This window comes from Chinchilla lanigera, unplaced genomic scaffold (assembly GCF_000276665.1).
Source record: "Chinchilla lanigera isolate Chin_1 unplaced genomic scaffold, ChiLan1.0 scaffold00018, whole genome shotgun sequence".
Lineage (NCBI taxonomy): Eukaryota > Metazoa > Chordata > Mammalia > Rodentia > Chinchillidae > Chinchilla > Chinchilla lanigera.
The window spans coordinates 3,359,474-3,374,811 of NW_004955419.1; the positions used below are offsets into that span (position 1 = coordinate 3,359,474).

A 15,338-nucleotide genomic window follows, 5' to 3' on the forward strand; every position below is an offset into this window, starting at 1 on the left:
TACTTAAAACTTCAAGGGCTGCATGCTTGTCTTTCAGAAGGATCCTCCCCAGACTGGGTTTGGGCAAAATACGGGTAATTTTAATGAAACCAACAGTCTAGTCCTACCTCCTAAGCATCACAGTGGTTCTGCAAGGAGCTGGGCAGGCAGAGGCTTGTCGCCTTGGTGGAAGTCCATGGACATTCATGGCCTGCATGACCCAGGAGTGCTTCAGGAGGACAAATGGGGTCCTCGCCTTTACTGTTTCTGGAGTTTCATTCTTCAAAGAAACGTATGAGGACACCGCTACAAGAATTCCTCCAGAGCAGACGCAGCCTCAAGAGACAGAAGACGGGGCCAGGCACAGCTGGGGACCACACTTGGAAGACTACGTGTAAGGACACAAACTGAAGACTGTTAAAGCCTCAATCAATTATTAAATGTTTGGCACTTTATTAAATTAAATAAGCTCCAAAGTTACATACAAATCAAAGGAGTAAGAAACAATAAATAGTTCAGCAAAATGCCTCTCTGTAGCAGCCAGCAGCAGGGTGGCCGAGGCTCATGGGACTGCCATGGCATGAGGCCCAGAGATTGCCGTGCTCACTCCCCAGGGATAGCCACACAGGGACACGCCCACCCTCCCACGCTGTGCTTCCAGAACAGTCGAACTCTTCATTCATTACCATCCCATCGTTCCCACTTTTTACATATAGGAAACACACCGCAATGGATATACTAATAAGCCAAGAGCTTTATTGATGCAGCAGGCACTTTACAATGAACCCGAGAGGGTCTGCCTTCTCTGGGAAGACAGTATCTGTACAAACTCTCAGGTTTTCCCATGTCTGAAAACAAGTTCTCCCTTTCACCACAGCCCTTGGATCTGCACCTGCCCAAATCATCCCTCCCCCTTTCAAACAGGCAGTGCGCACGATAACACCTGACCGACACCAGCGGGCCACTCTGAAGGTGGTCAAGGGTCAGCACTACAGAACTCTGTAGACAGCGGCAGACTGAGATCCTGCAAAGGGTTTAGGAAACAGCAATTCTCCCTCCACCTCAAAAATAAAATACATTTCAGCAGATACGTGTCCTGAAATTTGTAGTTGGGAGCTCCTAGGATGATGGTCCATTGTCAATCCCTTCTTCACCAGCCTGGGCATCAAATTCTTCAGGGTAACATGAGTCCTTTGTTTGTTTTTGTGTTTGTTTTAAACAGTCTTTCTTGCTGTAAGAACTCTTATAATGGAGCCTAGTCCTCCTACAGCTAAGGCCTGTGGGGGCAGGAAAAGGAAACAAGTCAGATAAGACCTGGCCAGAAGGAACCTGACTCGCCAGAGAGATGAAAGTGCGAGCATGTCCTCCTGGACCTGAATCCTTCTGTGCCCGGCCCCTCTGATAAAGGAGTCCTATAGCCAAGACCAAGGAGTGGGGAAGGAGCCCCGTCCTGCACCAAGCACTGGGAGCAGAACTGGCCTGGAACACTGACAAGCTCACCGACAGCCCAAGTTTTTCACTGCTTCCAAACTGTTGGCATGGCCCTGAGCAAAGAAATGTACATGAGCCCATGGGCGCTGCCTGCCAGCGGAGCTGATGCCACATCACCTCAGAGATGAAAAGGCCCAGCCTCTGTGCCACGGAGAAGGCGTGCTCACTTCTCGCAGCGCCACTGCCACCTGCACCTGCTGAGCCCAGCGAGGCAGGAGGCACAGCCACAGCCCAGCACCTCAGCTGCCTCAGGGATGGACCCATGAGTAGAAGTACTCTTTTTTTTTTTTTTTTTTTGGTCTTTTTGAGACAGGGTCTCCCTATATAGTTCAGGCTGGCCTTGAGCTCACTTTGTAGCCCAGGCTGGTCTCGAACTCACAAGGATCCTCCTGCCTCAGCCTCCCGAGTGCTCGGATTACAGGCATGCACCACCACGCCCAGCAAGAAGTACTCTTAAGACAATGCAGAGCTCACTGGGAAGGACAGTGTCAGTCACAGCCTGGCTCCCATTAACGGCAGGCATGCCTGCTGTGGTGCTGGGGGGTGGTACAGTGGCATAAGGCAGCAAGTGGATGTGAACCGGAACCCCCCTAAGCAGAGGTACACAGCTGCTTCTGCTTCAGATGGATGAAAACCACATTAAATGACGAAGTCTTCTGCCCCCTACACTGGCTGCAGACTGAGGCCAGATCAAGAAGGAAGCCCTCCGAGCTGGTGGGAGGGCTCACTCAGCCTGCATTCCTAAGAGCATCCCACACCCTTCTCCACCAGCTCTTCACACTAGGGCAGAGGAAGTGTCGTGGAGACCCTGCCAGCAGGCCTTCCTCCAACCTTACTATGCCACAGCATCTGCCCCGTCTGCTACCAAGGGCACCCTGTTCCACCTGGCATGCCTCTGCAGCTAGCAAGCAAAAGCAACCATGATTACCACAGACAGCAGGTGAAGTGATCCGTGTACGTCCAGATTTAAGCCTGCATTGCTCACAAGCTGTCAGACTGTCCCTCCTTTTTCTGGAAACCGTGGCCTGCTGGTGTGAGACCTGGGTGAAGCAGCAGACCCTGCCGAGGCGATGTGTTCACGTACCTTTTCATGCCACTGGAGTAACACTGCGCTGCTGTTTTCTGTGGGCTTCTCAAACCCTTTATAAATGTACTTCATTAACAAGTCAATGCCGTTTCTGTCCAGGGACTGCACAGCCTGCTCAATCTCACTGCTCTTAAAGTTTGTGAGCACTTTCAGCACCACGCCCTGGGCTCGCTCCTACAGAGGGAAGAAGGTGAGATCAGCTGCTACAGCCAGGCACGGCCAAGGCCCCCAATATGGGCACAAGAGCATCAAACAGGGCAGAGCTCACCAGCAACACTGCCTGATCTCTAATTTACCTAGGATAGTTTAAAAAAAAAAAATAGGTAAATAAAATTCTCTTACTGCTTCAAATTGCTATGTATTTTTTGTTTTATGAGACAGTCTCACTGTATAGTTCAGGCTGGCTTTGAACACTCAGCAAACCTGCCTTAGCCTTCTGAGCACTGAGGTATAGGACTGGGGCCCTATACCCAGCTAAATTTCAGTGTTATTCCACTTATTTTGGAGCAAATAAATGGTTTACTGAGGACTGGCCTCAAACTCGCAATTCTGCCTCAGCCTTCCAAGTGTGTGCCAGCACGTCTGGCTTAGCTTCACTATGTTTGATAACACCAGCATGGCCTTAAACGCCACAGGATCACAACCATGGAGCATCGTTTTAAAAAGCAAAAAGCTCCCACTTGTTTGAGTACAGTTCTCCTGCAGGTACCCAGTAATAGAGGGGTCGCTCCTCTCTACCTCTGCCCAGATGCGACTGCTGGTTACCACAAACAGCACTCCGCTGCAGAAGCCCCTCTCCCTGGACCAAGTTTTAGTCTTGCTGAGGCAGTGAACATAATGCAATCTTTTCTCCCAGTTTCTGAAAAGCAGGAAATCCAAAAAGCACTCAAAACCCTCAGACAGATAAAGCCCATTCAATTGTCTATAAAAACCTAAGCACTGATAAGCCCCACTTGGCGGCTCATTTATCTGCTCTGCTCACCAACAAGGGCCGGGCTGCCTTCTCGCCCCAGAGGCCCTAGGGAGAGGGGAACAGTTTCTTCGGGGAGCTTTTACTAAACATGCTGTCCACCTGGCTGTGGGGGTGTAGCTCCAAGGCAGAGTACCTGTCCAGCATGCACACAGAAAAAAGAAAAATAAAACCACAAAATTCACTGACAGCTTTGAAGTCAGGAGCCTGGTCCTCAGGAGTGCCAGGAGGCTGTGTGGCAGCGCTGCTCAGACGCTGCCACACCACAGCCCTGGCCCCCAACACCCAGCAGAGCCACAAGACCCCTTTACCTTCACGGCCTGATTCTTGGTGTTGACTGGAGAGTTCCGCAAGGCTGCGTGGAAGGCCCGAAGCATATCCCCTGTGCAGCAGCGCCAGTTAAGGATGGCTGGGCTCACGTGCGGCCACGCTTTCATTAACAGACTGATCTCGAAAGCAGCCCAGGAGCAGACTCGAAAGGGATCTTATCCCTGCCACCCACCGCCCACTGCCGCCCTCCTCACCATGGGCACCACCTGTTTATAGCCTGCTGCTTCCCTGAGCCACAGGGAGGGTGAAAGGCACCTCTGCCTACTCTTCTGCCTCTGCCTACAGGTCCCCCCCCGCAACAACTGCCCCCATGGGTAGCTGCAGTAAAACCCCATGGAGCCTGCTGTTCCCGCAGTGCTGGGCACCACTCCTGCCCTCTTGGATCTTCAGCCACCCTCCACACAAACCAGAAGCCACTCTCATCCTCTCAAAAGAAGGAACGAAGGCCCAAGGAGGTCTAATCTTCATTCAACCCTGCCTAGCTGTTAAAACTGCTAAAGAAATTAAGATGTGCTAAAGCTTCTACCTCCTAGGTCGGTGAGGTTCCAAATGCTACAAGAACCTTTTGCCAGTGCCTCTGCCTCCCCACCCCCACACCTTACTTGCAATCCTAACATCACAGTCTTTGCCGAGTTCTAAATACCCAGCACACAAAGAAAATTACAATCTGGGTTAGGTCCCCAAAGGTGACACCTATTTTAAACTGAATTACATCAGCAGACTTTCATTTCCTCATGTGAAACACTGGCTTCAGCCAAAAAGCTTCAAAAATAGAACAAGGAATGGTTCTGCCCAATCAGGTCTTTACTCCTGTTCATGCAGAGCGATCCCCACGTGTAAGCAGACAGAGCCCCTGGTGCAAAGCGCAATTCCCAGCTCCCCTAGTGGGGGCTCCATCTTGAGAGCTGGGTCTACCACCAAGCAAGCCACTCCCAGCCCCGTGGGTGCCCAGCTCCCTGCCGGGATCTGATCCACCTTCACTGGGAAAGGCAGCCTCCTAGCACCCTCCAACCAGGGCCTGTCGTGGAACCAGCCACTGGTTACCACTACCTCAAAACTCTCTTCGAATGTGTCCCTGGATCAAAAGCAGGCTCCCAGGGGCTTACTAGCAAATGTAGGCTAGCACCCTCTTCACTTCTGCCTGGCACAGTCGGCAAGCAGAGTCACTCAGAAGGTGGATGGGCAGGAGGAGCAGGATGATCCAACTGGTGTGCGGAGTCCAAGTCACTGCTGCTGAGTTAACTCCCTGCAGTACCAGTCATCAAGCAAGCACTCCTCAGAAGTCTGAGAAGCAGGCAGGCTGTTTTTGCAATCACTGGTCACTTATCCCTAGCAGCAAACAGGCCGTGATGGCTGGGAGACCCTGCTTCCAGCCCTGGCACCACGGACACTGTGGTGCGGATGAGTCTCTGATGTGGGATCTGCCCTGTGCTTTGCAGGTTGCTTGGCCTCTACCCACAAGAGTCCCATAGCACCCTCAAGCTGTGACAATCAAAATGTCCCTCAACAGTGCCAAATTTCCTGGGGGCCCAGGGGAGTTCAAAAGCACTCAAAACCATTGCTCTACACAGACCCTGCTCAAAGGACCAGAACTTCGCCAGTGAAGAAAGGAATGAGTAATACTTTAGAACTGCCACAAGGTCTCGGATCTTCAGTCAAGCACATCCATACATCTCACCCCCAAAACACTGCGACAACCACTATTATTCCCATTTCAAAGACTATGAGGCTGGGGGTGTAGCTCAGCAGCAGGGCGCCTGCCTGGCTAGCGCAAGGTCCTGAGTTTGATTCCTCGTTCAAAAACTAGTAATAATAATAAAGACTATGAAACTGAGGCTCTGAGAAAGACAATTACCTCTCCAAGGTCACAACTGGCCCAAGCTCTTTCTGTAATTCTTCAACACTGCTCTACCACAGCCCCATGCTGCTGGCCCAGGCACATGCTGTGTGTGCCCAGAGATGCTCATGAGGAACTGACGGGGCCAGTGTGTTGTCCTTCATTTCACAGAGGACAATGTGGAGGCAGACAGAAGTATGTGACCCCTGCAAGGCCACACAGCTAAAGCAGGACAGAACAGTCTGTGTCCCTACAGGGCCCATGTTCTTTCTACTTCCTGTGTGATCTCCAACCATGACACACTTCCCAGGACAGCCCCCTAAGACCTCTACCAGCACCCTGCTCCACTGGTCAGTCCTTCTCCCTGGGCCCCTCTTCTAAGACTCCTAAAGACTCTGTAGTTTAAATGCAAACACCTAATATAGGCCGGGCATGGTGGCACACACCTGTAATCCCAGCACTTGGGAGGCTGAATGCTATGAATTCGGGGCCACCCTGGGCCACACAGTGAGTTTAAGGCCAGACTCAACTACATAGCAAGACCATGTCTCAAAGACAAACACCTAAAATAAGTCCAAGGGTTGGTACATGGTAGGAACTCAAATATTCCTCCTCCTCCTATCTAGAACCCCACATTTGCCAGGATGTGACTTCTCACTGGCTCCCCGCCTTTCCCCACTCCCAAGAGGTACTCTCCATGGTAACAGGCTTCTGACAATAGTGGCAAAGCTACCATCTCCTGGGCTTTTCTAAGCAGCCTATGACACCTGACTACGAGCAGCTGGGGGCTGGTGGCTATGTGACCTTCAACAAGTCCCTGCAGCAGGAAGACCAAGGCAGCAGCTGGCCAAGCCACGGTCTCTTCATCTGTTGAATGATGGTTCTGGGCCAAAGACCTGAGCGTGGAGCTTCTTCAGCACCTACTGCCCAAGAGCCAGACTAGAGAACCGGCCTTCCCTTCAGGGGTCCCTTCTCATGACCCCATTTCATCAGTAGGGTAGGTGAGCAATCTGGATGAGGCAGGAAATTCCAATTTAAATCTCCACCTTTGAAAGCAACATTCCTGTTCAAACAAAGTCTGCAGGTATTTGTTTTAAAGGCATATTGGAGGAGCACCGCAGGACTCCTCCCAAAAGCAGTGGGCCTGACTTCCCAAGTGAGTCAACTGACTAAACACCCAGAACCTGATTTATATACAGCAGGAGCCTCCAACCCTGCCCTGGCAAGTGTGGGGGGAAGGGAACACACTTCCTGTAACACCATTTGAATAAAGAAAAATTCTTCCTGTGAGAATAAGTCAGTTTCCTGTGCACAAAGTGCGAAGGAGCCAAGCTGTGACAATCACCTCTATTTTTAATCTTCTCATCTAAATGCTCGCTTTCTGTGGACACAAGAACAACCATTTGCAGTCTTGGAGCTCTACTTTCTACACTTCACACTATATAGTTTTCTTAGCTCTACCTGCTAGTTTTTCTACTGCTTCCTGCACAAGGACAGTACCGTACCGGGGCAGCCACAACTCACTTGGTGAGCCAGGCTGAGACCATGATGGTCCAAAGCCCAAGGTATTCAGCGAAGTGAGAACGGCTGAGGGGGGCGGCATCAGGCCGGCCCTGGGGTGGGGGACGCAGTCCCAGCTCTCAGGCTGCAGCGAGGGTGCCGCCTTCACGTTCCCCCTTAGCGCTCCTTCCCCTAGCCATCCACCCACCTACTCTCTGAGGTCTGCCGCAGATCCCAGGAGAGCAGCGGGGCAGACCGCGGAGGACTGTGCCCTCCCGCCGACCAGCACCGGGAACGGCCCTATTTCCCGCAGGAGGGACGGAGCCATGGGCGCCCTCGGCAGAGGCCGCCGGGGCAGACGCGGAGGGAGCGCGGAGGAGCCGCCCACCAGGTCGAGGGCCGCGCGGGGGCGGGAGGGAAGTGGGACCCGGCGGACGGGAGACGGCGCGGGGAGCCGGCCTGCGGGGGCTCGGGGGAAGGGCAACGAGGAGCCCGGGCTGCGGTGCCCGAGCCGGGGATGAGAAGGGTGAGCAGCCCGGGCCGAACCGGGCCGCCGCGCGGGGAAGGATATTGCCGCAGGAGCCCGTCCACCTCGCTGGGGTCCGGGCCTGGCTCTCCCGCCGCCGCCGCCGCCTCCTCCTGCTCGTCCACGAATTTGTTCTCGTCAAACTCATCGATGTCCACCCGGCGGAAGCGCGAGGACAGCGTGTTCCGGGCCATGGCGGGAGCTCGGCGCCCGCTCAGCCGGCTCCGCTGCGGGCCCGACCTCGCTCAGCTCCACTCGCCACCGGTTCGGGATCTGCCTCCGGCTCAGGCTCGGGGGCGGGAAGCAGGCGCCCGGCACCTCCTCCTCCTCCGCGCGCAGCCTCCGCCGCCCGCCCACTTCCTGTCGACACCGGAACCGGAAGCGCGGAACCCCCCCGTAGGGGGCGTGCCCGGTGCGGCGGGAGCGTCAGATATCTGTTGCGGTGGTCTCCACGGCAACCCCGCCGGACTCGGATCTTCTCGGGTCCGCGTTTTCCCTTCTGGGTGGCGGGCACCGCGAGCCCAAGCAGGCCCGGCATCGTGGACGCCATAACTCCGCTCGTCGTCTGGCTTCCTCCCTGTCCCCGAGGACTTTCCCCACGGAGGAGCCAGCGCCGACTCCGGGAGAGGATCAGATGGAGAGGACCCCAGTCCCGGAGAAGGCGGTCGGACCTGCCTGTCCAGCGCCGGCCATGCATCTTGAAGAAGAAACCTTCTCGTTAAGGCCTGTACCATGCTCCGACAATGACAAGAGAGGCGTGCCGAAATCTTGGCCCGACGCTGAGCCACGAGCTGCCTGCGCAGTGATGTAGGAGTGACCCTGTTGTCAAAGGAGTGGGGAGACCCTAATACCATTCATTGTATCCAAGGCATTGACAAGATGTTCAGGAATTATTGTTCTTTTCTGCCACTGGAGATTGAGCCCTGGGCCTTCGCTCTGAGCTACACACCACCCCCCCTTTATAGGACAGGGTCTCTCACTAAGTCAAACTTGTGATCCTCCTGCCTCAAACTTCCCAAATGCTGCGATTACATGCCTGCGCTATCACGCCCAGTGCGGAAGACGTTTTGAGGGTGTAGGACCCCGCTTATGTAGCAGTCACTTTGGCCTGCGGGTGGGGGCCGGGATCAGGACATGACTGTGCGGCCACCATACAGGCCGGAAGTGCAAGGTCCTGCATGCCGAGAAGCTAGGCCTAACTGGACAGCATATTTTAGGGTACAAAATTCCCAGAATCTGAGGAAAGGGCAGAGCTTGACACAATTGGGGTGCCACGATTGGGTTCCTGAGTAACTCCTTTAATTGACCTTAGCCTTCGGCTAAAATAGGTCTGTTCATATAATGGTATAAGGAAACTATTTTCATTAAATTTTCGTCTGATGGTCTTTTTAGTAAAAGTAATTGAAACATGACTTGTTTTTATTGCTTTGCATACTTCTGACTGAACTGTCTGCAGATCAGAAAATACTGTCAGAGTGATGCAGCCCAGCTTTGACGCTAAAAATACCAAATCCCAAGCTGGTCAGGGTGACACCTGCATGTAATCTCAACACTCTGGTAGGCTGAGGCAGGAGGATCACAAGTTCAAGCCCAGCCCAGGCAATTTAACAAGACATTGTCAGAGAAAGAGAGAGAAAAGGAAGAAAGGGAGGGAGGGAAGGAGGGAGGAAGGAAGAAGAAGAAAAAGAAAAAGGGAGAGGAAGAATAAAATAAAAAGGACTGGGGCTGCAACTCGGTGCAAGAAAAAAGATACAGACTCCCATAGTGGTAAACAGGTGTCAATTAAAGTCTCAGGTCCCCAAAACAATCAAAATTCACCTTTGCCTCCGTACCTGGGAAGAAATCTTTCTGACTCAGGAGGCAGGCCACAAGACAGGAGAAATTCATATCCCCAGAACATCCTGGTCAGAAGGAACTTGAAACCAGGTCTGGTAGCACACATCTGTAATCCCAGCACCCAGGAGGCTAAGGCAGGAGGAGCGAGATGAATTTGAGGCCAGCCTGGGCTATAAAGTGAGCTCAAGGTCAACCTGAACTACATAGCAAGACTTTGTCTCAAAAAATAAAAGAACAAAAAAGAAGGAAGTTGAAGCCAAAATTGCTAATTTTACAATTAAGGGAACAGCCCCAGAAAAGCTGATGAATAATGTTCAAGTTCATGTTCATGGACTTCCATTCCAACGAAGAAGGCAGGATTTAAAATTCAATAGTAGAGCCATATTATAGAAGGCATATAGTAGTGCATGCCTGTAACACAGCACTCTGGGAGGCTGGGACAGGAGGATCATAAGTTCAAACCCAGCTTGGACAACTTGTTGCTTAGCAAGACCCTGTCTGAATGGGGGGGGGGCACTGGGGATGTAGCTCAGGGCAAAGGCCCTGGGTCCGGTCTCCAGCATCAAAAATAGATAAATTTTAAAAATTCATTTATACTATGTCAGGGATGATTGAGTGTTGAGGGCAAAAAAAAAAAAAAAAAAATCATCCAGTGCCTGGGAGTTTCTTAGCTAAAGGAAAAGGACAAAATCTTAACTCAGATGGACAGGCTTGGAAGTTCTGAGAGCAGCAGAATGACATGATATGACTTCTGGCTTGTGCTGAAAGGGGTCATCTAGCTGGGTGTGGTGGTACAGTCCCATCTAATCAGGAGGCAGAGGCTGGAGGATCACAAATTCAAGGCCAGCCCGGGCAACTTAGCAAAACCCAGTGCCAGCAAAACAAAAAAGGAGCTGGGGATGCCTGTCGGTGCTAGATAGCTTGCTTAGCATGTGTGAGGCCTGAGTTCATGCCCCAATACAACAAAAATGAAAAAATGACTTCTCTTGCACCTATATTGAGAACATACATGGGAGCAAGAACCAAAACCGAGGTGGGTATGATAAGCACACGCCTATAATCCTGGCATTCTGGGAGGCTGAGTCAGAAAGATCAGGAGTTCAAGCACAGCTTGGGCAACAGAGTGATTCAGGAGACCCTGTCTCCAAAAAAAAATTTAAAAAGTGCCGAGGCGGGTGGTGTAGCTCCAGGCACAAGTGCCCAGTACAATCAGTAGTATCCGTCTCCTGCCGCCCACTAAAGAAGTGCGTCAAAGCCAGGCTTGGTAGTGCATGCCTGTAATCCAGCGCTGGGGAGGCTGAGGCAGGAGGATCACTGCGAGGAATGATCACAGGAGGCTAACCCGGGCTACGTACTGAGTTCAAACTCAGCCTGAACTACATAGTGAGATCCTGTCTCAACCGCCCCCCCATCAAAAAGCGCCCAAGCTCAGAAAAGTGATTCTCATGACAGCAATGGTCCAGGTGGCAATGGTCCATGGTTACTCAAGCCAGCGGGTGCCAGTGAGGGTGTTGGGAACAAATCAGATATTACCACCACCACCACCACACACACACACACACACACTGGGAAACTGAACCGAGATCTTTCACCTGTGAGGTTCTCTTTTGAGACAGCTTCTCGCTATGTTCCCCAGGTTGGGCTCTAACTTTTGATCCTCCTGCCTCAATCTCCCACAGTGTGGGGACTACGAGTGTGTGCCACCTCCCCCGCGTTAGTGCATCTTTGCAAACCCTCCTTCCTCATCCCCTCCGCATCCTCAGATCACCGGTGCCCAGCTCACAGCGGCTAACTGGGAAATCGTCGAGCTTTGCCGAATGAATGAGTGAACAAATACATGACTGAATGAAGAATTCGAGCCTTTCCTATGTCATCTCCGGCCAACTTCCAGTCAGCTCTGGCCTCAGCCTCACCAACTGCGTCGCTCAGGACTTAACGCCCACCCAGCTAGTCCAGGACTCCGGGAAAGACCCTGGGACCAAGGCAGGTAGCTCCGGTTCCGCCGGCGCCGCAGCAAGGACCAATCACATGCTACTAGGCTAAAAGGAAAAAGGGGCGGGGCAGGGCTCCCGCGCCGCAGCGCCATTGGCTGCGCTGGCTGCCACCCGGCAGTAGTTGCGGAGGTCAGCCCCGCCCCTTCCCCTTTCCCTCGGAGCAGGCGGCTGCGGCGGCGGCTTCTTGTGCTGCTATGGTGAGTGTGAGAGAATCGGGTGCCATCTAGGCACCGTGGGCCTTGGGGACCTGGGTGGGGGGACCTGGGCTAAGCCCCTGGATCTCATCTGTCGCCTGGGTACGGGGGGCTCCGCGCAGGACAGCCCAGCGCCCACACAGCCCACGTCTCGCCTTCTCCCCCGGGGCCGCGGGCCGCGCGCTTCTTATCGTCCGCGACCTGGGAAGGCGGCGCTGCCGGGGACCGGCCTGGGTTGCGGGAGGAAGCGAGGCAGCCCGCCGGGCGCCTGACCCGGACTTGCTCGCGTACAGGCCAAGATTAAGGCTCGGGACCTTCGCGGCAAGAAGAAGGAGGAGTTGCTGAAACAGCTGGACGACCTGAAGGTGGAGCTGTCGCAGCTGCGCGTCGCCAAAGTGACGGGCGGCGCGGCGTCCAAGCTCTCCAAGATGTGAGTGACCCATTGGGATGGCACGTGTGCCTCGGGAGCGTCCGTGGGTTTTCGAATATGGCTTCAGGAGGTTCCGTTCATGTGATCGCTGGGTGCGTCCTTGGGTCACGTGGGAGGCCTGGCTGCTTCTGTGGCTGGAGAACTGGCGGACCCTGAAGACCCTTGTTGTTGTTTTCCTTTTTGAGACGATCTCGCCTTGTAGCTGGACCTGGTCTTGAACTCACTTGTGTATCTCAGGCTACACTCGAACTTGTGGCGATCCTTCTGACTTAGCCTCTCCGTCGCTAGGATTACAGCCTTGGGCCACCATGCCCAGCCTTTTCTGTTGGTTTCTTTTTTTTGAGACTGGGTGTCACTATGTCTTGAACTCACTTTGTAGCCCAGGCTGTGCTTGAGCTCGAGACAGTCCTGCCTCACCCTCGGAAGTGCTGGGATTACAGTCTGAAGGCCCATCTTGGTACAGCCTCCAAAGCCTAACTGGACTTTAGTTGCCCCATGTGGTAGGAGGGCGCCTTGTGCCCTGCATGGCTTGAAACCTAAATTTGATTTATTTAGGTAAGGACGGAGGACACTTGTGGATGACACGGGTGGGCTGCCCACCTCCCCCTACCTCCAAACAGCCTTGCAGGGCACGGGAGGTGACAATGAGTTGGGGCACAGGAGAGTAATAGCTGAGGCCTTCACCAGCCTTCACCAGCCCTCTCCAGCCCTCTCCAGCCCTCTCCAGTATGGCCTCCCTGTCCCGATGCAGCTCTTGTGCAGCATGGCTATAAATGGAGCCTGCTGCCGACCCACCCCATAGGTCTCCGCTTCCCAGGTGTCTGCTTTCTTTCCTGAGGCTCCTGGAGCTGGGAGGGTGCTTGATTGTGGTGTGAGTCCCTCCCTTCCCCTCTTCAGGCTGATGTGGGATCGGGTCTTTTCGGCTTCTGTTTTGTCTCCATGGACACGATAGGCAGCAGGCCTGGACTCCTTGTCCCCATACCTGCTCGCCTGGACCTCCCCTCCAGACTGCAGGTGCGGGACATGACCAGTCCTGAGTGAGATACCTTGGGGAGTGCTGGGTCTTCCCCATTTCTCACTGACCTCTCTGTTTTGTAGCCGAGTTGTCCGCAAATCCATCGCCCGTGTTCTCACCGTTATCAACCAGACCCAGAAAGAAAACCTCAGGAAATACTACAAGGTGAGGGGCGCTGGGAATTAGCTGCAGGGGCTTGGGCCTCTGATCTGTAGCTGCCTTTGCCTTCTCACCAGCCTCTTGGGCCAGCGGTGGCCTGCACCTTCTCAGCCCGAGACAGTGGTGAAACGAGTGGTTGGTGGCCAGGGGTCTTGCCGGGCACCGAGGTTGTGAATCTGCCTTCCTAGCTGAGCACGCGGGCCGGTTTTCATTTGTTCCAGCAGTGCTGAGAGTAGACCCGGGGCCCTGGTGTCCCTGCCAGGCCTCCTCATTCTCATGGTTCAGATGAGGACCCTGAGGATTGGGGGGGTGTGAGGGGCTGAGCCCTGTTTCCACATGGTGTCACAGGGACTGACGCGGGGTGAATGTGCTTGGGGGACTTTCATGGGCATCTGACCTCTTGGACTCAGATTGTGACAGCCATCCTGTGTCCCTGACCTTAGTTTTAGCAGGATCTGGGCAGAAGCAGCAGCAGGACCCAGCTCATGGAATTGAGAGCTGGCTGGAGCTGAGGACGTGGGTGGAAGGAACCCGATGGCCCCAGGTGTCATTTGGAGGGCACCTTGAACTGCCTTTTTTTTTTTTGAGACAGGGTTTTGCTATGCAGTTCAGGCTGACCTTGAGCTCACTTTGTAGCCCAGGCTGGTTTCAAACTCGCCATGATCCTCCTGCCTCAGCAGGAGCAGGCACTGTGATCCCAAGTGCTGGGATCGCAGGCATGCCCACACCGTCGGGCCTGCTTTTAAAAAAAGGACTCAGTCGGTGGGCTCAGCTGGCTGCCTTGCTCAGGCCAGTCTCACCTAATGGAAGTCACCTGACGGGGCTTAGTGTGGAGGTTTGATGCATCAGACAGGCGGTCTCAGTGGGGCTCGGTTGGCCCCTGGGGGCCATCAGCAGCTGGGACGTGGGGTGCTGCCACCCTTCGGCTGTGTGCACGCCTGTGGGGGAACGGTTTCCTCAGGAGTGGGCCTGTAGCCTTGGTCAGGCCCTGAGGGAACCCGGCAGAGGTGGCGGCCAGGAAGAAGTGCTTTCGTGACTGTCCCTCGACTGCCCTGCTCTTGTCCCCAGCTCTAGTCAGTCACTGGACACGAGGCTCTGCACAGTAACCCTCTCCTAGTGTGCCTGTCGAGCCTTTGCTGGGGCCGCTGGGGCAGAGCCTGAGGGGTTGACAGTTGAGCTGGACAGGGACCTGGTGGTGGGACTCCCCTCTTGGAGGCCGCCGCTCTGAGAAGCTCCTGCCATGAGAGGGTAGAAAGTTGTTCTCCCTGGACTGGGGTCCCTGAGCATTGGCCGGCCCTGGTAGTTACTAGACCCGTCCCTGAGGGATGAGAGAAACCAGGGAGCCCCCTAGGTCTGGAACATGGGCACGGAGGACTGGCGGGCTGCAGTGCAGACAGCGGCCTGGCACAGCTCTGGGCAGCGAGCACTGCGGGGACCTTGGCCAAGCCTCCCAGCCCCACGTGTGCCCTGCTCGGTGGCTCTGGAGTCCTCAGATCCCCTCCCCCAGCCCGGTGCTCACTTCACCCTCTCACCACCTCTGTCCCAGGGCAAGAAGTACAAGCCCCTGGACCTGCGGCCCAAGAAGACGCGAGCCATGCGCCGCCGGCTCAACAAGCACGAGGAGAAGCTGAAGACCAAGAAGCAGCAGCGGAAGGAGCGGCTGTATCCTCTGCGCAAGTTCGCCGTCAAGGCCTGAGCAGCCCGGTGACAATAAAACTCAAACTCTGGCCTTGGTGCTCTGTGCCTGCGCTGTTTCCTCCCACCACCGGGCCGGGCTGGCTTGGCTTACAGGGAGGGCAGGACGTGTGAGGGTCACGTCTGAGCATGCCCATAACCTGAGGGGCGGGGCTGGGCTGGGCTTCCTGCCTGTTCAGACACCAGGAGTTTCCCTTCAGGGTGAGAGCACAGGGAGGGCATAGCGGCAGCCTCTGGGTGAGTGCCTGTCCCTATGGCCTGTGAGTCCTGATGGTCCCTGCTGTGCCACAGCCAC

At 54.6% G+C, this 15,338-nt stretch overlaps 3 protein-coding genes across 4 annotated transcripts in view; 2 read left to right on the forward strand and 1 right to left on the reverse strand.

Annotated features, from left to right (window-relative positions):
* The window catches only part of Golga1 (golgin A1), a 60,145-nt gene extending 59,123 nt beyond the window's left edge, over positions 1-1,022 (forward strand). The window contains exon 24 of one of the 2 annotated variants that reach the window (XR_260603.2): positions 38-1,022. The gene's annotated coding sequence lies outside the window, so the exon portion shown is untranslated. The remainder of the gene's footprint in view (positions 1-37) is intronic. The other variant, XR_001233577.1, reaches the window with a different exon arrangement.
* On the reverse strand, positions 716-8,058 carry Arpc5l (actin related protein 2/3 complex, subunit 5-like). Its single transcript, XM_005382480.2, has 4 exons — positions 7,766-8,058; positions 3,839-3,911; positions 2,555-2,731; positions 716-1,256 (listed from the first exon to the last, which is right to left on the reverse strand). Exons 1-4 carry the CDS (start codon positions 7,912-7,914, stop codon positions 1,194-1,196), a joined length of 462 nt encoding a protein of 153 aa, XP_005382537.1. The 5' UTR covers positions 7,915-8,058; the 3' UTR covers positions 716-1,193.
* Positions 8,059-11,635: 3,577 nt separating this feature from the next.
* Positions 11,636-15,082, forward strand: Rpl35 (ribosomal protein L35). The gene is made up of 4 exons (XM_005382482.1): positions 11,636-11,747; positions 12,038-12,174; positions 13,273-13,354; positions 14,895-15,082. Exons 1-4 carry the CDS (start codon positions 11,745-11,747, stop codon positions 15,042-15,044), a joined length of 372 nt encoding a protein of 123 aa, XP_005382539.1. The 5' UTR covers positions 11,636-11,744; the 3' UTR covers positions 15,045-15,082.
* Positions 15,083-15,338: the final 256 nt, after the last annotated feature.